This window comes from Rattus norvegicus, chromosome 20 (assembly GCF_036323735.1).
Source record: "Rattus norvegicus strain BN/NHsdMcwi chromosome 20, GRCr8, whole genome shotgun sequence".
Classification (NCBI taxonomy): Eukaryota; Metazoa; Chordata; class Mammalia; order Rodentia; family Muridae; genus Rattus; species Rattus norvegicus.
This window is the reverse complement of record NC_086038.1, coordinates 30,352,562-30,375,742: the sequence shown is the minus strand read 5'-3', so window position 1 is coordinate 30,375,742 and position 23,181 is coordinate 30,352,562. Positions and strand designations below refer to the sequence as shown.

At 52.6% G+C, this 23,181-nt stretch overlaps 1 protein-coding gene across 2 annotated transcripts in view; it reads left to right on the top strand.

Moving 5' to 3' along the window:
• Col13a1 (collagen type XIII alpha 1 chain) overlaps positions 1-23,181 on the top strand; it is a 140,057-nt gene that overhangs the window by 91,058 nt on the left and 25,818 nt on the right. For both annotated transcript variants that reach the window (NM_001109172.1, XM_063279469.1), the window contains 12 exons: positions 1,072-1,179; positions 2,357-2,383; positions 3,336-3,371; positions 11,702-11,746; positions 13,397-13,429; positions 14,166-14,192; positions 16,831-16,875; positions 17,870-17,956; positions 18,497-18,550; positions 20,228-20,272; positions 20,570-20,638; positions 21,826-21,849. In NM_001109172.1, the coding sequence (NP_001102642.1) occupies positions 1,072-1,179; positions 2,357-2,383; positions 3,336-3,371; positions 11,702-11,746; positions 13,397-13,429; positions 14,166-14,192; positions 16,831-16,875; positions 17,870-17,956; positions 18,497-18,550; positions 20,228-20,272; positions 20,570-20,638; positions 21,826-21,849 (600 nt within the window). The remainder of the gene's footprint in view (positions 1-1,071; positions 1,180-2,356; positions 2,384-3,335; positions 3,372-11,701; positions 11,747-13,396; positions 13,430-14,165; positions 14,193-16,830; positions 16,876-17,869; positions 17,957-18,496; positions 18,551-20,227; positions 20,273-20,569; positions 20,639-21,825; positions 21,850-23,181) is intronic.

Genomic DNA, 23,181 nt, shown 5'->3' with positions numbered 1-23,181 from the left:
TCATAACTAATTTTGCTACTGTTAGGAATCATAATGTAAATATCTGATGTGCAGATAGTCTTAGGTGACTTCCTTTATGTAGGGTCATTTGTCCCCAAAGGGATCATGACCCACAGGTTGAAAAACCATTGCCCTAGAGGGTCCAGAAGTGGACCTGGCCAGCACCTGTTGCTGTATTCTGTACTGCTCTGACCTGGTCCCCAAAGCAGAGTCAGCAGGAGTTGACCTCGTGGCTGCTGCAGATTCTCTGGGGGAGTAATGGTTTTATACCACCAGCCATCATGGGAGATGAGATGGCTTAGCCATGTCCCATTGATAAATCTGTATTGATTGTACATGCTATGCAAGATCTCAGGTTAGCAGAAAGGGGAAGCTTGTGTGAGAGCTGATGCGCTTAGCAGATGGTGCTGGAGACCACTTCCAATGTGCAAGGAAGTGGCTGGCGAGCCCTGCTCCAGAGAGCAGTGAGCCAGATGAAACTCAATGGCCTCTGACCTAGGGCCTCATTTGATCCCCTGAAACAGATAATCAAAACCAGCAAATGCTGAGACAGGAAACAGGGACCCTGTGCTTCCACCCTGCGGCTGGGAGGCGCGGGGCTGAGGTGGATGATGGACCCGCTACATTGAGAGAGAGAGAGAGAGAGAGAGAGAGAGAGAGAGAGAGAGAGAGAGAGAGAGAGAGGAGAGCAGAGCAGAGGAGAGGAGGACTGAGGACCACCTGGGCTGAGCTCTGGCATTGGGCCTGGCCAGGCGTGGGGCTCATGTGCAGGCCAGGGGTTGTCTCTTTTTCACTGTCTGTCTCTGCCACTGCTGCCAGGCTCCCTGCCCTGGCGACCATGTTCCCTAGAAGCCCCCACAGCTTAGTAACTCCGTGCCTGGGTCCTCTTCCTGCTGCCATTGGCCCCTGCATGCATTCACCATCACTGTCCCCACAGCATCGGCATCCGATCACCGCCCCACCGCCTTCCAAGCAGGTTCCACAGAGGCCTCAGCAGATGCATGGCACAGGGGGGCAGTGTGACCGCTGCTCCCAGATCATCTCTCTAACACATGTTTTCTCTAACTTCAGGGGGAACAAAGCCAGGCTGGCATCCAAGGCCCTCCAGGGCCACCGGGCCCCCCAGGACCAATTGGCCCTCTGGGACACCCAGGACTGCCAGGGCCTATAGGGCCACCTGTAAGTATCTCTCCCTTTAAGATTTGCTCCTTAGAAAGTTCCAGAACCCTCTAAGCCTGAGACTCTCCACACGGTTGGCCCTCCCAACTCTACCAGCACACCTGCAGGGCTGTTTCAGTCACGGCCTCCAGGGGGCAGTCTAATAAGCTACCACCTTATGTCACTGCAATTGGGAGAAGTCTCAAGGGCCTTTGGCAACTGGCCCTGGCCCTGGTCCTGGTTTAGGAAAACTGGAGTCAGGGCAGTGGATTCTGGAAAGGTTCAAGGTGGTGTGGCCTCTGATGACTGTCTATCAAGGTAAATGCAGGATCCATGCTACTGGGCCATCTTCCAGGCAAGCGACTGGGCCACTTCCCCAAGTCAGTGGGATCCTGCATCCTGGGACTTGAGGATTGACAGTCACAGCTAGGGACGGGTGCCATAGATACCCCTTTCCAGTGACAGAGCAACCCCCAAACCATTCATTTGCAAACTCGGGCCACAACAACACAGAAATAGTTGTGCACAAAGTAGAAAAGCTGAAAGGAAACCAGTGTAGAAAACCGAGCCATACCGAGCTTTCAATGTGCCCCAAGTTTACCATTTTGCCAACAACTACCCTCAGGCCTGGTACTGGGCTCTTCCTGTCTGCATGGTTTCCGTTCGGATGTTCATTTGTTTCTCCATCTGTTTATAAAAGAATGGACCCAGAGTGTCTTTTACACCAGTTAAAACAGGCTAACCTTAAGCTTCATGGTTTCCTCCACATTTATAGCCCAGACCTCCACCCAAGACCACAGTATCCAACTATCCCTGACCTCTCCCTTGGCACCCACAGGCCCCAGTACCCACACCAGCGTACCATGACCAGCTGCTGTGGTTACCCCCAGGGAGAGGGGGCCAGCGGGCTCTTCTTCAGGGGTTCAGGGCCTTGCTGGGCAAGGTCAGCTTTCCAGCAAGCGTCTTCAATTAGGAGAATTAGGAGATGCATGGGTAAAGCCACGTTGCCAATTTATCCCTAGGCCACTGACCTACTTTCCAGTGGGCGAGCACAGCAGAGTTGCCCACAGTACCCACATGGCTCCAGTCAGAATGTTAGCCCGTTGTCCCCATGTGCCCTCTTCAGGACATCCTGGAGCTATCTGGGGTTCTCTTCTCCACTGTGAACATGGCTAACCTCAACCGTTCACTTCCACAGGGTTTACCCGGGCCTCCTGGACCAAAGGTAAGTGCTCCCCTGAGGTGATGGAAGCTTTAGGAGAAGCGTTCCCGGTGTGTCAGCTGAGGGGGGAATTCAGAGGGACTGAAAGAAAGCAACTGGTTAAACTGTTTTGGTCCTATGGAACCTCTTTCTTGGTTCCGTTAGGTGTTCAGGCTGGGTAGGCAAGCGCTGTGGTTGGCACAGGAGGGACACTCACAGGTTGGAGATGTAGTGGTCGAGTTCTTCCTAGGATGTATGAGGCCCTGGGTTTGAATCCCCAGGGCTTCACCTTAGGCTTATACCCTATACCCAGAAAGTAGAGGCAAGAGGAAGAGAAGTTCAAGGTTACTTGTAGCCACATAACAAGCTAGAGGCCAGCCTGGGCTACACAAGACAGTCTTTAGAGGGGAAAAAAAAAAAACCTAAGAAAGAAAAAGAAAGAAAACGCAATCTTGCCTGCCTGGGAGTTTGTGTTCTGGCTGAAAACACAAGGCAGACAGATGCTGTAACATGGTCACAGTGTCCCAAAGCTGTCAAATACAGAAAGAAAAAAAAAAAAAAACTCCAACGTAATCTGATGTCTTGTGAAATTTGGCCCCGGAAGCCCATGATGACAAAGACGCCCTCGCTTTGAAGTTGGAAACCCTGGGGACTGAAGGCCTCAAAGCATTGATGGCCACCACTTTATAGACTTGGAGGCAGAGAGCTGGGGAGGGGCCACAGAGAAGACTGTTTGCCAAAACCCTAACTGGATGCCCTGAGCTCTAACATGCTGACCCCTCCCCGCACCCTTCAGCCATCAGAGCAGTATCTGGGGACCTTGGATCGCACTGAGGCTGTTGCTGCAGAAATAGCTGGGTCTAGGGGACCTCCAGAGAACAAGGGTGTCATGGGGAGGCAGAAGGTGATATTGTACAGCAAAGAGCACCAGCCGGTCTGGCGTGGAAAACCATTTGACTTTTCTTTTTTTCCCCAGGGAGACCCAGGGATCCAGGGCTATCATGGCCGCAAGGTAAGCAGGAGGGGTAAGGGAGGACACTACCTCTTCCTTGGAGAACCCAAGAGGGGCCTCACTGCAGGGGTGCACACAGGCCAGGGCTGAGTGGAGACAGTGTATATTCACTCGGGTGCCAGCCATGTGAGCCTCAGTATTTATAAAGCTGTCTGAAAGCCCAGGAATGGGTAGAAATTGATGGGACAGAGCTGGTGGCCCAACCCAACATCAAGTAAGAAAGTGTCTCTCTTATTGATCTGGATGGCTGTGTCTGGTATCTGGACTAGGTGAGCCACACTACTGCACTCCATGCTAACCCTGAAAGGGGATATAGACAGACCCAGCCTGGCTCTTGGATAGTTCTCAGGCCAGACAGACAAGCATTCCTGTATAGATCGCTTTACTGGCAGAAAACTGCTAAGTGCTACCATTACAAAGCATGCCAAAAACAGGGTAGAAAGACCCCAAGTGAGAAGAGTTGCGGGAGCTTCCTGGGAAAAAACAGCCAAGAGCTCATGAGTAGGCATGTGTATCAGCTAGCTAGTGCTGTGTAACAGTGTAACAGTGTGTCCCAAAGTGACTGGCTTAGAATCTTACTTTTTATGTTCTTGTGGATTGGTAACCTGGGGTTCTGCAGTTCCACCTGGGGTCACAGGAGTAGAGGCTTATCATATGATAGCTAGGAGGTCAGAGATAGCCTATTCAGTCCTGTGGCTGGTGCTGGCTGGTGCTGGCTGGTGCTGGCTGGTGGCTTCCGCTCTCTAGGTGCCTTTCATCTTCCAGGAGGCTAGATGGACTTCCCTACAGCAAGGTAGGCCCAGGACAGCCTTAGAGGCCGGCAGGTTCAAATACAAGAGCACTCTTCTAGTGCCATTGCATACAGCAATCCCTGCAAACCTTCTGCTCACATGGGTCACACAGCCAAGTTACCTGCATGGGGAGAGACCTAGTTTTGACTGCTTGATTGAAGGGGTAGAAAAGCTTTGTGGACATTTTCAGTCAGTCTCTGTGGTCCTTCAGCAAATCCGGGAGGAAATAGTATTTTAGACAAGAAAACCATTAGAGCCAAGGCTGGGAAGCAGTCACTACAATAGCCATAAGAGTATAGAACTTTTGATGCCAGCCGTGGGCCAAGCATTGTCTTGCAACACAACCTGAACAGTTTCCAATCCTATAACCCCTGGGGCTGCTGTAACTTGCTTTCATTTAGCAGATGGGGAAACTGAGGCTCACCCAAGTCTCAGCTAGGAGAAGTCAGAACAAGAATTCAAGTCAGGCCTGGGTCCTTCTCATGGTACTAGTGTTTCAAGGATCCCAGCCAATGGCTGGGAACCTCTAGAATCTTCCATAACCTTCCCGAATGGGAATTTCAGCAGGAAGGAAAGGTATGGGCGGAGGCGGGGGCGGGGGTCTTGGAAAGAGACTCACTGGGTCAGGAGTGCACACCTTACTCTCTCTGGGTTCTGGCGACTGACACTGCTGTGGTGTTTTATGGGTGCCTGGTGGGGGAAACGGCGAGGCATGAGAGATCTTTAATTAGTTCTGCATAAACTGAGAAGCTTGCTCTGTGTCAGGAAGTGGGAATTATAGCCCCCGAGGTTGCTTCCATTCTCTCACCCAGACTCACAAAATTTATTGCCTCCTGATGCAGCACGGGTCGGTTTTCCCATTAGTAGTCAGATTGGCTTTCATGCCGTGAAGGGGCAGAGGCCCTGGTAGAGGAGTCCCCAGGGTCATGGTGATGCCCTTGGCTGGGACTGTGTTGGGACAAGTGGCGTCTGCCTCTGCTGCAAACCAGAAGTCTTAGTACCTCAGAAACGGTCCAGGGAACTGTTGTCTTGAGGCTGGAGGAGGGCCCGGCTGTGGACTAGGGAGGGTGTCCTGATACTGGATCCCTGTGCATGCTTATCCTTCATGTGAGCAAGTGATGGGTAGCAAGGTTCATTCAGTCCAGGCAACCCTGCATTTACAGAGGACCAGTGCCTTATCACGGAGGGAGGGGCAGCTCCTGGGGAGAAAGAGGGAGGTGGACTCAGCAGGCGCAGAGGAGAACTGTGCTGCTCTCCATGGTGGCCCTCCAGAAAGAGTAGTTCTAGCTCCATCAGCGACTTCCTAAGGCCAGGGTACGAGAAAGCCAGAGGCCTGGAGCTACTGGCCACGTGTACCGGAGTTGAGGTTACAATCCCTTCTTGCTCAGGGAAGCCATGGCTTCCTGACCATACACATCCCTTGGAAGCCTTTTAGGTGCCTTGGCACCTCGGGCCCTATCTTTTCATCCTCCGTCTAAGATAGTCACAGCTTCCTCAACTGAAGGACTCAGTCAGGGGCAGCCCACTCAGCCCGTCCCTGCCGAGCTGAGCTCCTTACCCCTCCTCTCTTTGCTAGGCCACGCCTTTCTGTTCCTCTCTAGAAGTCTCTTCTCACAGTTCTTCCCCGCCCCCCCCCCCAGCTGGGGACCAAACCCAGGACCTTGCGCTTCCTAGGTAAGCGCTCTACCACTGAGCCAAATCCCCAACCCCTTCTTCTCACAGTTCTAATAGCTACGGCCATAGCTGCCTCTTCTACCTCTCTGAGCCTTCACCCCTCCCAGCCACCTCCCCGGTAGCCTCAGTACCCCACATCTCTGTCTCTCCCCTTCTTCTGGTGACCTCGTCCTATCACCACACCTCGGTGCGCCCTAGTTCACTAGCAGAGGGGTCAGCTGCAATGACCCCAGCCATCCACATGCAGATACATGCTTTCTACACAGTCCTGACGTCAGATGCTTTGTCCAAAGTCAAACGCAGACATGTTTCACGTCTTAGCTTAGCCAACGTGCAATGGTACCCATCTCACTCCGTCCTTACCACAGCCAGGACAGAGAGATGGTTATTGTCCGGGTGTTAGCACTTTGCCTAGAGTTGCCCAGACTAGAATCGGAGGGGAGCCTGTATTAATTTGGAGGAGGGACGGACATGGGTACCAAAAAGATGCTTCTCCCCTGCAGGGGAGACAACCAGCAGTGGTCACAATGAGCTGAGACAGCTATGCAGCCACCCCATCATGGTCACAGCAAAAGTGGGGAGTGGCATCCTTGGTGTAGCAGGAGGACTTGCCACATGAGCTCCTCTTGCTCTGTTTCCCAGGTGTGGCACAGGAGATGGAGTTTAACAAGAAGGAGACAGTTCCTCCATCACCCCCACTAAGCTGCATCTGGCACCCACTTAGCCAGGACAGCCAGGCTGGCTTCTCTATTGGCCCCTTGAGATCAAAGCCTGGGGGTGGTTAGCACCCTTGTGTATCCCAAACACTGGCCCAGGGGCCAACCCTCCTGCCTAGACTTTGCATGTATGTGTACACGTGTGTGGCAGGTACCAGCTTGACCCAGATTTGTGGTGAGCTTGTCGCAAACACCATGCATCACAATCTCGGGTCACCTTCAGACCACTGTGGGGCATGTGTCTCCTTGTGCAACGGAGTTAGTACTGTGTCTGAGGTGTCTCTGTAAAGGACCATAACCTAGGACACAGGTTCTGAAGGAGGCAGAGTTCTGTAGAATGAGCAGCAACATTGTTACAAACCTCTCATGCTGGGACAGGGTACCAGACACTCCACAGGTATCGCCTTGTGCCCCGCCCCCTTTTCTTAGCCCAGGCTTACCTTTAATCCATTGGTTACTGAGCATGACTTTGAACATCTTCTTCCGACTTCCCGAGCGCTGGGATTATAGCGGTGCACCCTCACGCCCAGGCCATGTAGTGCTAGGGGTTGAACCTAGGGTTTTGAGTATACCAGGCAAGCATTCTTCCGACTGAGCCTTACCCTCTGCCCCGTACAGCATTGTAGTGTCTCCAGTTCAAGTCCCCCTTTACTAAAGTGCGTATCTCAAGTTTGCCTCCCCCGCTAGCCTAGAGCTGGGAGGTGGTGATATCTACTCTGTCTGCCTCCAAAGCCTTAGTCTCAATGACTTTGCTATCTGTGTGTTAGTGTCTCCAAGTAAATTTAGTGTTCTGAAAGGCTTCCTCTTTCTTCTTCCCCGGAAGGAAATGAGGTGGCTGTTGAGATGTTCTCTTTGTGGAAACAAAGATCTCGGCTAGATTCAGACCTTGCAGGTCGGAGGGTGTAGGCGCACGGGTACCTCATTTAGATGAACTGAGAACGTGCCTTGCCCAGTGGGGTGGCCCTAGATAGCTGAGCTGGTGCTTGCTTCTAGAACAGCCCATCTTGGACCTCAACGACTACTGTCAGATCCCTGTGGCCCCCTGGCTCACAAAGGGTCTAGGTGATCCAGTTCGCTGTGGCATTTCCAAGCAGCAGAGAGTACACAGCATTTTCTGTCAACGTTGGGAAGTCCCAGTGAGGACATTCAGACTCCTAAAAAGGATGCAGATGAGAACAGGGAGGCATGAGCCCCGGATCTGTAGCCTAGGGGACTAGCCAGCCCCAGCCCCCACTCGATGACTTCTGGGCTCTGCTCTGCCCTCCAGAGACCACAGACTAATGAGAACTGACTTCTCCTTTGGGACCGAGTACATATCAACAGATCTCAAATTTCGATTACAAGCCAGCCGTCCTTCCAAAGCCTTCAATGGGGCACCCGACCCAGGAATTCCCTGGATCGCTTCCTGCCGGCCCTAATTACCGGAGGATCTAGGATTTCCAGGGTTCCGGTCCTTGTTTCCGGGCAGGGAAGCAGGAACTCAGTCACCTTTTTCCAGGAAGGACAGACCAAGAACTCTTGCCTGGGACAAAATGTTGTGTCTCTTACCCTCATCCCTCTAGCTTTCCCAACCCAGGGTTAGAACTCCCAGCCCTCTCAGCCACTCAGCCGGGCAGTCCCCCATGCCCCAGAGAGAACAAAGATGGTTTTTCTGCTCCCTTGTAGTAGAGCCCAGCCTCAAGTTAGGGAAACCCATTCATTTCCACAGCCTGTCAGGCCCTTTACTTGGCTGCGGAGCTGACACTGAAGCCCCACCCCTACTCCTTCCAGACAGACCTCTTGCCAAGTCCCTGTGTAGCTCGTTCAACAAACAGTAAATCACCAATTAGGAGGCCACACCCACCAGCCAAGCTTGCACCATCCTGTCATTTCTAGGAAGGATGGGTCCTCCCACTAAGAAACTTCAAAGGACGCAGGACCTGTTGATACTGGGGTTAGGGACACATGAAGGGGCTCTAGGAGCTGGGACAGTTCCTTCAAGGTCATTTAGTACAGCCCCTTCTACCCATTTGTCTCCTGAGCCACAGTGACAGCAATGTCCCCCCTCCACCTGTGCCCCCCCCACCTGTGGCTTCTGTTCATTGTTTCTTGTCACTTAAAGAGCCAGCATCCACCCCTCCCGCCAAGGGTGGCTGACTGCCTGGGAGTCACATCCTGTGCTATCATATGCTGGGCAGAGGGGCTGTGACCCTTTGGAACATTTGGAGCACCTACTTACCCAGCGACAAGGTGGTCCAGAGTAGTTGTGGAGAGCCCCTCCACCACCCGAGCCTCTAGGATCCCCACTGGGGAGGCAGAGGCAGACAGGAATCAGAACCATTCTGATAGGCTTAGATAGCTGTGAAATCCAAGCCACAAAGCCAAGAATGGTACCCAGCCAGTGGGCCAAGCTGAGCACAGTTCTACCTGCATGTGCCTTAGGAGCGGAAAACCTAGAGGGCAGTAGAAGAGGGGCCCCGGATCTCACAGAGGCTTGCCACAGCCTCACTGTGCTGTTCTCTTCCACCCGTGGCCATGCCAGCCCCTGCTCCACCTTCTGAGATAGTGTCTTGGGTCCTGAAGGGTGCCTCACCCCCAACCAGGAAGCAATGCTCTCTGGCCTATCCAGAGGTCAAGACAGGGCAAGCCCCGAGGCTGGAACTGAATAGTGAGGCTAATGAGAGTGGAGAGAGCCCTGGTGTGGGGTCAGCCAGGCGCCCCTGCTTCCTGCCCATGGAAAGGGCAGGAGGAAGGCAAGTCCTGAGGCCCCCAGGGCAAGATTAACCGAGGGGGATGGGGGCAAGAATAGGGGAGATCAGCCACCCTACAGAGGAGTCCTCCTAGGCTTATGTGTTCCCTTTAAAGCTAAGACTCCCTACAGAGGTCCCTTCTTCGAAACTGTGAGTGTCTCCTCAGTTCTGGCTGATCGGCCTCCCAAGAGCCATGCAGGCAGCCAGGGCCAGGCTGGGGATGGGAGTGGGGAGGGGGAGGGCATGAAAGAGACAAGATCTAGGCTGAGCTCACTGTGCAGCATGGACTCAGAGAGGAAAACGGTCACAATGACACCTAGCTCAGCTCCACACAGGGGAGATAGGAGGGAGTTCAGAGACCTTGCAGAAGCTAAGGAACCAACAACAAAAACCAGAAGGGAAGAGAGACAAGTGAAGCCAGGACCCCCCAAGGTAACTTCCTTCTGATATCCCTACACACACCAGGGGACTCTGTGTGGGGACTTCAAGCTGGGTCAGTGTGGTGGAGTCTAGTGCACTGTTATCAGGTGACCTTCTCCTCTAGAGATGAATGCCACCTAGGACCCTGAGGGGACTTTAAGACCATTGTGGCCAAGATGTCGAAGTTCAGAGTAGGTCCTCCTGCACCCTCTGCTGGCCACAGAGCAGACCTGCCAGTGCTGGCTGGACCCCTCTGGCACCCTGAGCAGGCCAGGGTAGAAGAGGCTTTACTTGGTATCTGGACATAATGACTGGGGCCTTTTCTAGAACTCAGGCACTTGGCTCTAGGAGGGTGGGTGTGATGTAATGTCTGTCACAGATAGGCATGATGAACGTGTGTACAGATGCCAAGTGCAAAGTGGCTGAGGCAGGAGGATCACAATCCTGTTCTGGGCTACAGAGTGAGCCTGTATGGCTTGGTGAGACCATCTCAGAATTAAAGGTAAAGATATCTCGTGAGGCTAGAGCTCAAGAGTAAAACGCTTGCCTAGCATGCATGAAGCCTTGGGTTTGATCACTAGGAGTTTGGGATACGACGTGGTCCCTGCTGGGAGGGGGACCCAGCACTGGGACATGGGGACAGTAAAGCATCTCATGGGGGTATAATCATGGCTTTGCACTGAGGAAGTAGCAGAGAAGCATGCAACCATGGAAGTGGCTGGCATGTTTAAGAACACAGTGGTTTATCTGCACCAGGAACTAGGACGGAGGCAGACGTCAGAGCCCAGGATTCGAGTGTCTTTTATCTCTGAGCAGTGGAGACTGTGAAGTTGGGAGCCTCATTATCTAGCCAATGTGCCTGGAGACGAGACATGGAGACTCCAGTGAGGAGGGCCGAGCATGGAGGAGGAGGGTGGGAGTCGCTCCAGCCTTTGTCTGGAGAAGGGAGGGCAGAGTGGTCCTCTGAGATAGCAGGGAAGAATCTGGGCAGACAGAGCATACAGGTCAGGTGGGAGTCGGTGTGGCTGGGCCCTGGATTTACCATCCACAGTGACAGCTTCAGCATTGCTGGGGCGAGCGACTGCAGGCTGGCAGGACACTGCTTTGTCTTCATACTGGAGTGCCATGTGGGGTTCAGTGCATGAGGGGAGACAATTGGAGTCTAGCCTTGACTTACCTTTGCCCCCTTTGTCCCCTGTGACGAGGGTATGACTGCCTTCCCGGTGCCCCTTCCTCCTGTAGATCCAGGATGGTGGGAAGAGAGACATTGGAAGTTATGAGGGACAGAGCTGAGGGGCACAGCCCTGCCCACAAATCCACAGAAAAGCCAGTGTGCCGCTGTGTCTGGCCAGGCAGGATGAGAAAGAAAACTGAACAGCTCACAGGCCCAGGAAGCTTGGGGGGAAAAGACTCCTGGACAAAAGCAGAGAGAAGCTCCTGTCTGGCCCAGCCACTAGGTGCCATGCTAGCAAACCTGGTGGGGGTAAAAATGGGCACAGATGGGAGGGGAGGTCTGTAGTAGTAGGTAGGGAGTCGCATGGCTGTTCTTGCCACAGCCTGACTCAAGGCCTGGCCAGCATGGAGGCAGGAGGGTTAGTTCAAGGTCATCCTTAGCTGCATATATAGTTCAGGGCCATCTCCTTCACTAGGTTCTAACTCCACTGGTGTGTGCGTACGTGTGTGTGTGTGTGTGTGTATGTGTGTGTGTGTGTGTGTGTGTGTACACGTGCGCGCACACACACACACACACACACACACACACACACACACACTTGTTATTTTAACCTCCCCAACCTCCTCTCTCTCTGTCTCTCCCTTTCTGCTCTACACCTGTGACCTAGGACTTTCTGCAAGATGGTGTCACAGAACTGAGGGGAGTGGCCCATGTCGCCACTGCCGTGACAGGGTCCTCAGAACTCATAGGGGATTGATGCTCAAGCTCAGGCCATAACTCTTGAGTCTGGCCCTTTTCTCATGGTTTCTCTCGTTTCATTTTTCAGGGAGAGCGGGGCTTGCCAGGAATGCCAGGCAAGCATGGAGCCAAGGTACCCATGTCTCCCTCGTACCGGATCCTTTCCCAAACCCTGGGAATCTTAGTTCCTTCCTGAATCCCTTCCTTCTCGAATGCTGATGGGAACATGGAGCACACATTCCCTCCTTCAACCCTCCCTTCCCGTGTCTGTCCATCCTTCCTGACATGAGCAGGTGGGGTAGTGTGATATGGCCCCCATCACATCCTGGCCTTTCCGGATCTTTCTGGTTCATAAATAGCCCATATCAGCTCTAGTGTGGTCCTGAAACCCAAAGAAAATGCAAGAACCCTAACAGCCCCCACTAGGGACTTAGGGACTTTCTAAGTGAAGCTTTGAGCTCCATTTTTACCTCGAAGTATGCGGTCTTGGTGGTGCTGGGGGTATGTGAAAATGAACTTCATACACCAGATATAAGGGTACACACATGTAATCCCAGAACTTGGGAGGTGGAGGTAGAAGGATCAGGAGTTCAGGGCCATCCTGGAATGTATATCAGTTCAAGGCCAGCCTGTGCTACATAAGATCTCATCTAAAAAAAAGGGAGGGGTGGCTCAGCAAAGAGCTTACTGTGCAACAGTACAAGAATGAGGACCTGAGTTCAAATCCCCAGCATCCACATAAATGAGATGGTTCATGCTTATAATCCCAGCACTGGGAAGAAGAAACAGGAAGCTCCTGTGGGCTAGCCATCGAGCCAGACTAGACAATCAGTGAGAGACCCTGACTCAAAAAATAAGGTAGAAAGCAACAGAGGTTGAGCCTGACCTTGACCTCAGCTCCCCCCTTTCCCCCATGTGTATACATGGGATATACTCCTACCAACACGTGTGCATGAACACAAGTACTGCATACAAGAAAGGAAGGGGGGGCTGGGGATTTAGCTCAGTGGTAGAGCGCTTGCCTAGCAAGCGCAAGGCCCTGGGTTCGGTCCCCAGCTCCGAAAAATAGAAAAAAGAAAGAAAAAAAAAAAGAAAGGAAGGGGTAGTTCATGGGCAGGTCTAGAGAGCCGTGGTGGGTGTAACCCCACCCATACACAAGGGTGCATTATGCTTTGGTGAAACCAACCCCCTCCTACTGTGTTGCCTGATGGTCCTCATCCTTTGACCTCAGGGATTGTCTTAATTAGAGTTTTATTGCTATGAAGAGACACATGACCAAGGTAGCTCTTATAAAGGACAACATTTAATTGGGACTGGCTCAGAGGTTTAGAGAGAGGTTCAGTTCATTATTTTCATCATGGCGGGAAGCATGGTGGCATGCAGGCAGACGGTGTTGGAGGAGGAACTGAAAGTCCTACATCTTGATCTGAAGCCAGCCAGGAGGAGATTGTCTTCTACATGCATCACACTGGCTAAACCTGAGCACATACATGCTAAACCTGAGCACATACACACACACACACACACACACACACACACACACACACACACACACACACACACACGATCTCAAAAGCCCCGCCTTCACAGTGACGCACTTCCTCCAGTAAGGCCACTCCTCCAATAAGGCCACACCTCCTAATACTGCCCCTCAGCATGTCACATTCTCCCACACTCTGGGGAGATACCATCTATCAGTCAGCAGAAGTGAGCGGACCTTAAGGCCAGGCAGAGCTAACTCTGACCTCAGAGACCTTCATGCCTTTCTGTTTTTCTCTATCAGGGTGCTCCTGGGATTGCCGTGGCTGGGATGAAGGTAGGTAAAAACCCTGTCACTGTGTCAGAGGCAGGATCAGATGGTGTCAGGAGACCACAAAACAGGGGCTCGGGCTTAGTAGTGTCAGAGCTGGATCGAGGGGAGGACAGATGTTTCAGTCTCCAGACTCCACTCAGGGTCTCTCAGTCTGCCCCTGAGAGAAGCCTGCCCTTTCCTGTACTCCAGAGCTAGCTGTTGTGGGCTTCCAAAGACTCTGAGAGGAGAACCAACATCTTTTCCCTGAACCCCTAACCTAGACAAGGGCTACCCTAGCGGGACAGATGCCCGATGTTGATCTTTACAGCAGCTCTACTCACCTGAAGCACCACCCCTGAGATGCTTCAAACCTTCCCATCCTTCTAGGGCAGTGTTTCTCAACCTGAGTCGTAACCCCATTGCCGGGGAGGGGGTAAAACAGCCCTTTCACAGGGGTCACCTGAGAACCCCCCCAGAAATCACAGATATTTACATTACGATTCATAACACTAGCAAAATCACAGTATGAAGTAGCAGCAAAACTAATTTTACGGTTGGGGAGCCACTCAACGTGCAGAACTGTACTGAAGGGCTGCGGCATGAGGAAAGTTGAGAACCACTGGTCTAGCGGGGAAATGAGACGCTCAGGAGCCTCCGTCCTGGTGTTTCCCCTCGGCAGAGGAAGTGCCCCTCCTGGAAAGCAGAGGGCTCTTGTTCCTGCTTTGTCTGTTTCTTCTCTGCCATCTTCTTTCCCACACAGGGTGAGCCAGGGACGCCAGGAGCCAAGGTACTGGTGGAAGGGGAACCCTGTGGGGGGCATAGAGAAATGAGATTGGCTGGGGGTGAGGCCGACAGGGATCACCATTTTCCTTCTGTTCCCCTTGGGGCCAGCCGTATGAGCTTGCACACGTGCATACATCTGTATATGTTGGGGGAGCTGGCTAAGTCCTTTCACCAGGAGCACACTGCAAAGACTTGCCTTGTCCCTGGTGCTGCCTGTACACAGGCAGGGCAGCTGTGGGGCGGGGGGTGAGAGGGAGCGGGCATGACACAGTCCCTCCCCTGCACTTACAAGTGTCTCTTCTCTACAACAACAAAGGATTTAGCGTGACAGAAATGTCAGACAAACTTGAGAAAATTTGGAGCCAGGCCAGGTGGGCACAGGCCTAGCATCTTGCCTTCTTTAGATGGCCAAGGCAAGAAAGTGGCGAATCAAGTCAAGCCTGTTGGACTTAGCAAGACTTTTTCTCCAAGGGAATGATGTAAGAGGGCTGAGGATATAGCTCAGTGGTAGTGTATTTGCCTGACACACAGGAAGCCTTAACTTCAATCCCTGGTACATCGGTATCTTTGATGCGAGCCTTGGAGGGTGGGGAGGGGGATATGCTGCATGTGCACTGGGAAATCCTTAGGACCCTATAAGTAACATCTGTGTGTTCACCTGAACACCTCTGTTTAAAAGGAGCCTGAGAACAGTTGTCTGGGAACCCTGGCCTCTGATTGCACCTCATCCTCCCTTCCCTGCCCTGTCTGCCTATTGGTGACTTTGTCCTCTTCTCTCTAAGAGAGAGTCAGGGAAGCTGGGGCTACCGGGGCACTGGGAAAGAAGGACAGAGGAGAGGGCAGGACGCCTCAGGGGACACTGGCCTCGGGGCTCTACCATGTAGCTACTGTGCTGGACAGGAATGTTGTGGAAGAAAGGAATGTGGTCTGGAGCAGCAGACCTGGGGACACATACCCCTTCAGAAGTCTTCAGCTCGCAGTGAAAGGCAAAGGGATCTCAGCATCTTTGGTACCTTACCAAGCATCCTTGCAGATAGGACCTGCATCTTTTGCTGCTGCTCTTGGGGATGTCAGGCTAAAGCCCACTCCAGTGCAGTCACTGACTCTATTTACCAGGCTCCTGCCTGGCTCTCTCTGCCTCCTTACTGCATCCATGGCCATGTTACCAGACAGCCTATACCCAAGAGTAAGCGGCAGGGACATGACACCGAGAGCCACCATGGTATTATTCATGGCTCCAGATGGAAAGATCATTGACGTCGTAGCCCCCAGAACTCCCAGATCATTTTCTTGGATGTAGGAATGGCATTCCCATGCTCAGCACTAGGAAGGCGAGGGTTCTAATGGCAGCCCGAATCCGACTCCCTGCTGGTGGGGAGCACTGGCCACTGAGCACTGCTGTGGACTGAACTGTGCCCTCCCAAATTCATAGGCTGAAGCCCTGAGCCCCGAGGGGTCAGAATTAGAGAGTAGGGCTTTTAGGGGACAACAAAGGTTAAATGAGGTCGCACCAGTGAGACCCTAATCTGACGGTGTTGGTGGCTTCATTAGCAGAAGAGAGATAGTTCTCCTCTTTGACAAGTGTGAGCCCTGACAAAGGCAGCCATCTATAAACCGAGAGAGCCCTTCCCTTCCTCCTTGCTCAATCGGGCACCCAGATGGCAGACTGCTCTCTCGGCTACCCTATGACACACGTGCCAACTCACACAGACACTGTGGAGGCCAAGAGAGGACTGTACCCTACTTGGAGGACTATGGGAGACTGGCTCTGCCATTAGCTGAGTAAGCGCCCGTCTACAGCCAGCTAGATCATGGGGTCGACCTGCTCCACCTGTGAAAGGAAGCTTGGGTTCCTCTAACCCTTCCAGAACTTAGTGATTCAAGCCCTGGGGTCCAATAGCCGAGTTCCTCGATATTGGACAGGGCTGGGGCAGGGAGCACTGCACCAGCGATCCACAGACCAAGTGTATTAAACAGTAAAACTTGCATTCTCTCTTGGCCCACAAGGCCAGAAGCCCAAAGGGAGGGGGAGGAGGGGAATGCGGTCTGAGGGCTTTTGCTTCTCGAGTGGTTTATGACCATCATCACACTCCTTCACCTCATCTGCCTCACATAGCCTCTGTCTGTCTGCTGCCAGTCTCCTGAGAGACGGATGGGCAGACTTCTTGTCCTAGAAACACTGGGTCTTATCTACTCCAGCACGATCGCTTTCAGATTTGATCTTAATTGATCTTCAATGACCCTCTTCCAAAAAAGGGGTGGAGGTCATTTTCTGATGTACTAGAGGTTAGGACTCCAACACCAAACTTTGCTGGAACACAGTTTGGCTCATGACACGAACTTCTCAGAAAGGGCGTTCTGGTGGATGGGTTCTGTCTAAAGGCAGGAAGACATGGACAAAGGAGACAGGCTCATTGCGGGGGGAGGGGAGGCAGACAAGAAGAGTGGGTCAAGGGGGAGTTCCTAAGTGCTCTTTCCATACCTGCTTCCAGCCCACTCCCACTCCCAGGACTCAGCAGTAGACTTTGACTAGTGTGTGTTCTCTCTCCATCCAGGGGAGCAATGTGCTAAGAGGGTAGGGGTGCTGCCTCCCAGACATCCTGACAAGGTTGTTCTTAACCCTGTTCTCCCCCTCCTTGCAGGGTGAGAAGGGTGCTACAGGCTCCCCTGGCCTCCTGGGGCAGAAGGTAGGTGGATACACATTTTCAGTGGTGGACGGTGGGCTCTCTGCAAGCCTTGGTGTCCTCCCAGACCTGCACATTCCCAGACTAGGGGAAAGTGGCTGAAGTAAAGCAAGATTGAGGTGTACTTCCCACAAGACGGGCCCAGGAATGCACTGATTTGTAGAATTCAGTAGCTAAGACCTGGCTTGGATTTCTTCACGCAGGTTCTGAAAGCCTGCCATCTGGAGCTCTGAAAGTCACCTCCTTTAAAGCCATTTAAATTCTTTTTTCCCCCCTTAATTTGTGCATTTGTAAGTGTGTGTATGTGTTACTAATATGGACTCCTGTGCCTGGTACCCATGTGTGCATGAAAGTGGAGGCTGGAGGATGACCTTGGTTGCCATTTCTCAAGGGATGCTTACCTTGTTTTGAGACAGTGTTTCCTCTACCTGTTGACAAGTTAGGCTGATTGGCTAGCGAGCCTCAGGGATCTGCCTGCCTCTGCCTCCCCAGCACTGGGATTATAAACTCGTGGTACCACACCTGGCATTTTAACCCCAGTGGGGGATGGGCATCGGGTACTGGGAGTCCAAACACTCATCTTTGAGCCTATGGGGATCACTTACCAACTAAGTTATATCTGATGAGGTTCCTTAGAGTTATCTTTAAAAGTTAAGTCATTTTTAAAAAGGCTTGTGATCCAATTATATCTGGGGACAGCCAAGGCCAGAGGCTGTGAGCATTCAGGACTGAGGGGACAGGCAAAGCTCGCTGCCACAGGGCATTCCAGGAGTGCTCACTGCTTGAGAGCCCAGTGTAACTTGTGCCCCGCACCCCTGTCTCAAACACCATTATGTTGGTCCCATAGCAGGGTTGACCCAGAAACCCCAAGCCTCTTAGTGGCCACTCTGTGGTCAGCCTGGCTTCAGGACTGCGTTCTTCTTCCTTGGAATGAGCTCAGTCACCCAGCTCCCCAAGTTTGGGCAGCCAGTGATAGAACTCTCCTTTCCATCCCCAGGGAGAAAAGGGAGATGCTGGCAACGCCATTGGAGGAGGCAGGGGAGAGCCTGGCCCCCCGGGGCTCCCTGGGCCCCCTGGGCCAAAGGTGAGTTTTTCCTGGCATCTGCATCAAGAGATATAAAACCCCAGAGAGGCACAGACAGCACCAGGAGTACAAGGGGCTAAGTATGGTGTCTGCCTTCCCAACATCTTAGAGAAACAGCTTCAGCCTAAACCCAGCAGGGCCTGTAGCTTTGCCAGAGACAACCACAGCAGCAGTACCACCACCACCCCATGCTCCCTTCTGGGCCTGGGTCATAAGTCATGAGGTTGCCACAGCTTGGGTCTCATGGGAGACTTGGGGATGCCTGGCCACCATGGGAAGGAGAGTTAGAAGGCTGTGTTCACAAACTCTGGTCCGCCTTCCAGGACTGCAAAAGGAAGTGTCAGGTTGGCCTTAACCTTCATTCTTCTCAGACATCCTATCCTAGACTCCTGAGGACTCTCGTCCCCCAATCCGCAGGGCCTGTGTCCCCCTCTGTTGCCCAGCCGGGCAGGCTGGTATAGCTGTCTAGCTGACCAACTCCTGGCCCTCTAGCTGCTGAGTCAGCTGCTGTGTCCTCACCTCATCTTTTCTTCCTCCCAGGGAGAAGCTGGTGTCGATGGACAGGCTGGTCCCCCAGGACAGCAAGGAGACAAGGTAGGGCCCCCCATCCACCCACCCAGTCAGGAGCTGCAGGACGAGGGTGATCTTGGGGGTCTAACACAGCTCGGAGAGCCAGTCATCCCTAGCCTGACTGGGCCACAGTGCTGACCCCGAGCTAGCTAGCTACAGTGCCTGCGTCCCATCTTTTCAGAGAAGCATCCGCCGAGACAGTGATCCTGAAAAGCTGCTTGGAGACCGGGACGCGTTAGCTGAGGAAGGAGTCTGAACTCTGGCTTCTAGTAGCTTCCCGCACCACAGATCTAGGCAGAGAACCCCCTTCTGCCCCTGCCTCCTTCACAGGCACACGATAAATGAACTCCTGAGGTGGGAGGGACAGGGGGCAGATCCTCAGAGGGACAGTGGCAGGGTCATCTGAGTCGAGTTGAGAGCATTCGGTTTCCCTTCATCTTTGACTTGGTATAGGAGTCAGGGTTCTCTAGAGTCCCAGGACTTAAGGAATGTCTCTGTATATGAAAGGAAATTATTGACATGACAGTCTGCAGTCCCAACTAACAGTGGGCAGCTGTGAATGGGAAGTCCAAGAATCTAGTAGTTTCTCAGGCCCATGAGGGTAGATGTTTCAGCTGGTCTTCTGCGTAAGCTGGAATCCTGACGAAGTAGGCTCCAATAGATGTGCTGGCAAGGGAGTGCAAGCAGGCAGAGAAGAAGGAAGTCTTCCTTCTTCCAATGTCCTTCTGTAGGCCTCCAGCAGAAGGTGTGGCCCAGATTAAAGGTCTGCACGCTTGGACTTAAGCTGTTCTTTACTTGGAACCTGATCTGTCCCAGGCTGGCCTTGAACTCAGAAGTCTGTTTGCCTCAGTCTCCTGGGATTAAAGACATACACCACCTTGCTGGGACCTAAGCTTTTCATGGCCACTATGTGTCAAGGTCTAGATCACGGGTATGCCCTCCATTTCTGGATTGTAGTTCATTCCGGATGCAGTCAAGGAGGTACTGAGACTAACCATCACACTGGGTGTTCTGTCTTTAGAGCTCACATTATCCCCTCCCCCCCAAAAAAACCAAGGTGTGTGGTTTGTACTTCGCTTGATACTACTACCCCACTTACTCCATATTACCTGGTCCTGTTTCCAATAGGAACCACCTCCAGCCCTGGCCCACTCTAAGACATCAGTATCCCTTCTAGCTGCTCCGTCCTGACACCCCTGGCCTCTGGGTTTCACCCTGTGCTCCCTTCTACCCCAGGGAGAATGGTCCCTGAAAGGACCGTATGGGTTCCCTGTGGCCATCACTCAACAGTGGGCAGCGGGCCCTGCTGCCAGTACAGAAGGGAAATCAGAAGAAGCAGGGGCTAGATCCCTGCTACCAAGGACGAGACTGGACTGGGGAACTGGGGGAAAGTGGCCAAGGGGACAGACAGGAGTCACCAACAACTAACACAACAGAAAAGAAGGGACATCATTAAGTGTAAAAGGAGAACTGCAAGGTTCTTGAAGTCAGAGGAACGAGAGTGGGGCAGGTGTTAGGGATGTTTTTGGAAGGGAAAGGGACCAGTGCTGAAATAAACAGGAAAGCTTGTGTTCTGGTGGCTTGTGCCAAGACAAATGAGCTCCTTGGCCCCTCCGTGGCCCTCACAGTGTAGCTCCCCAAGGACATTGGGTGTTCTTGAAGCCAGCCTTACCAACCCATTTCCCTGTTACCATGCAACAGGGGCAGCCAGGAGCAGCTGGCGAACCGGGACCAACTGGCCCCAAGGTATGTTCATCTCTCACCCAGAGTTGTAGCATGAATGGGCTTGAGCCTGAGCTCTTAGAGGGTTGGGAAGGGAAGGGGGAGCTGGGCCCTAGGAGGGCTGTCTGCACAGCCAGGGTGATTGAACTCCGCCATCTGGCTAGTCCCGTTTGTCCTGCAAAGCCTTGGGCATCTTGACAAACAGCCCTGGATGCTCTATGCACTCTGTGTCCCGGCAGGTACTGGTACCGCCATCATGGGCTGCAGACTCTCAGGCTCCTCCTGTCCCAGACTCTGCCTGAGACCTTCTCTGCTTTCTAGGGTTCCAAGGGTGAACCCGGCAAGGGAGAGATGGTGGACTACAACAGCAGCATCAACGAGGCTCTTCAGGTGAGTGGCGTTACTCTGGGGGCGAGATCTGCAGGTTCCGCTGGACCTCAGCCTTAACCTTTGCCAATGCTGTCTCTAACTAAACTTCCAGATAAAGAGTCCTTCCCTGGGCTGGGGAGATGGCTTAGGGATTAAGAGCATTGACTGCTCTTCCAGAGATCCTGAGTTCAATTCTCAGGAACCACGTGGTGTCTCACAATCATCTGTAATGGGATCTGAAGACAGCTATAGTGTACAGTGTACTCATATAAATATATAATATTGTTATTTTTAAAAAAGAGTCCTTCCCTTGCTTTCTGTTAGCCTCTGTGCAGCCTCCAGGCAAAGGGTCCTATTTGGCATCATGTGGCTTGATGTCTTGTCTCATCTGGTTAATACATGGGCTCTAGCCATTTGGAATACCCTGGTTTCCATCAAGGCTCTGAGGACATACCATACCTGGGCACCTCTCTCCACCTTGTAGGAGCTGGATCCCTGAAAGGTGTCAACTTTCTGTCACTTTCTCCTGTTTCAAGACCAGGAGCCCCCACCTTTAAATAGGTGCCTCGATTGTGGGCACAATTCATTGCTGGATCATGGTGGTGGTACGTGGAGAGGCCGCCCCATGTTCTGAAGGATTTTCCTAGCACATCCCAAACCTCTAGACTGGCAGCACCCCCATTCTTAGCGAGGACCAGGCAGTCCCAGAGTTCCCTTTGAAGGCAAAAATGGAGAGTTGTTCCTGCAAACCATCCAAGTGTGTGAAGCTGTGTGGTGGTGTGGAAGTCTTTGCTAGAGCCAAGGGGTCGCCTGCCTGCTGGGCTTAAAGGAAGCGCTTTGCCAGCTGCCTTCTCCAGGATGTGGGAGAAGAAGAAAAAAGGGTGAAGCCCCCTCAGTGACTAGGAAGGGAAGGGGCGCTGTGTCCTTTTCGCCTGTGGCTAAGAGGTTGCACCCCATAGTAAGCAGGTCTAGGCCAACAGGAATAATCTAGAACAGCATCAGGCTCTGGAGAGGCCTCATCCAGGCGTTCCCCATCTAGTTAACAAACCTTTGGGTGGTGCTGTGGGAGTGACGGAGCTGAAAGCCACAGAGTGCATCTGTGAGGATCTTCCTCCACTCCGCCCCTCCTGAGGGACATCACAGCAGAGGGGACCTGGCAGCTGGAGATTGTCCCTCTCCAGCTAATTGTACTGTATTGTTGTTTTCAGGAGATCAGGACGCTGGCCTTGATGGTAAGTCACCCTCCTCCCTTGTTTCCCTCAGGCACTGGTCATGGAGACACACTCTAGACTTCTGACCTCTGGAAGGTCTGTGCTGAGCTCCTGGGCCATGCCAGGCAGAGGAGGCTCCAAGCCTGAGCAGGGGCAAGAGCTGCATGTCCCTGTATCAGGGCTGTCCATGGTGACAGCCCCTCAGCCACCAAGGCTCGCTCAAGCACAGCGTGAACTCTGGGTTGTGTTTACAGAATCTCCAGTGGCACAGTTTCAGCCTCTCTCTCTCTCTCTCTCTCTCTCTCTCTCTCTCTCTCTCTCCCTCTCTCTTCCTCCCTCCCTCCCTCCCCCTCCTTCTGAAAAAAATTGGTACCAGCTGTCTATGCAATCTCAGTATCTTTTCCTGGAAAAACCCTAGAATTCCATGCTGGGTTTTGCACATGTGCTGACCAGTGACAGGCTCGAAGGAAAAGTAGTTATGACAACTGTTTCTAACTTCACCTCCACAGCGAAGGGCAAAGAGGTTCTAAAGTTCTGGTTCTGAAGGAGTCTCACTTCATCTAATATTGGGAACCTGTACACAGCAGGATGACATACAGGTGGCCCATGTCTATAGTCCCAGCACTCAGAAGGCAGAGGCAGGAGGGTCACCCCAAGTTCAAGGCCAGCCTGGTCTATGTAGTGAGTTCAATAGAACCTTGTCTCAAAAAACAGTCTATTTCCAGGGGTTCTGGAACCAATAAGCATCATTTAGGAACACTTTTAAAGGGCCATCAGGGGTGAGGCCCATCCAGCTCTGTCAGTAATGTGCTTGCTGGACTTGTGAACATGAGGACCCAAGTTTGATCACCAGAACCCAAGTAAGTGTTGGGCCAGGGAGATGGCTCAGCAGGTAAAGGTGTTTACTGTTCAATCCCAGAGACCTGAATTTCATCGTGGAATTATGGGGGCCTGGGGGCGAGATAACCAATTCCATAAAGTTGTGCTCAAGCTGTGACTTAAGTGTGCATGCACAAATAGACACACACACATACACACACAAACACACACACACAAACGCACGCACGCATGCACATACACACACACACACACACACACACACACACACACACACACACACACACGCAATGGTTTTTGAAGCCAAACATGGTGGCATAAATTTATGAATGACCTCATACTCCAAGCTCTGGGGAGAAGGAGACAGGTGGAACCCTGGCCAGCCAACCTAGTCTACTTGATGAACTCCAGGCCAGTGAGAGACCCTGACTCAAAAACAACAACAAAACCCACAGTCTGGATAACAAAGACACCCAGGTTTACCCTATGCCTCCATACACACATGCACCCACCCGG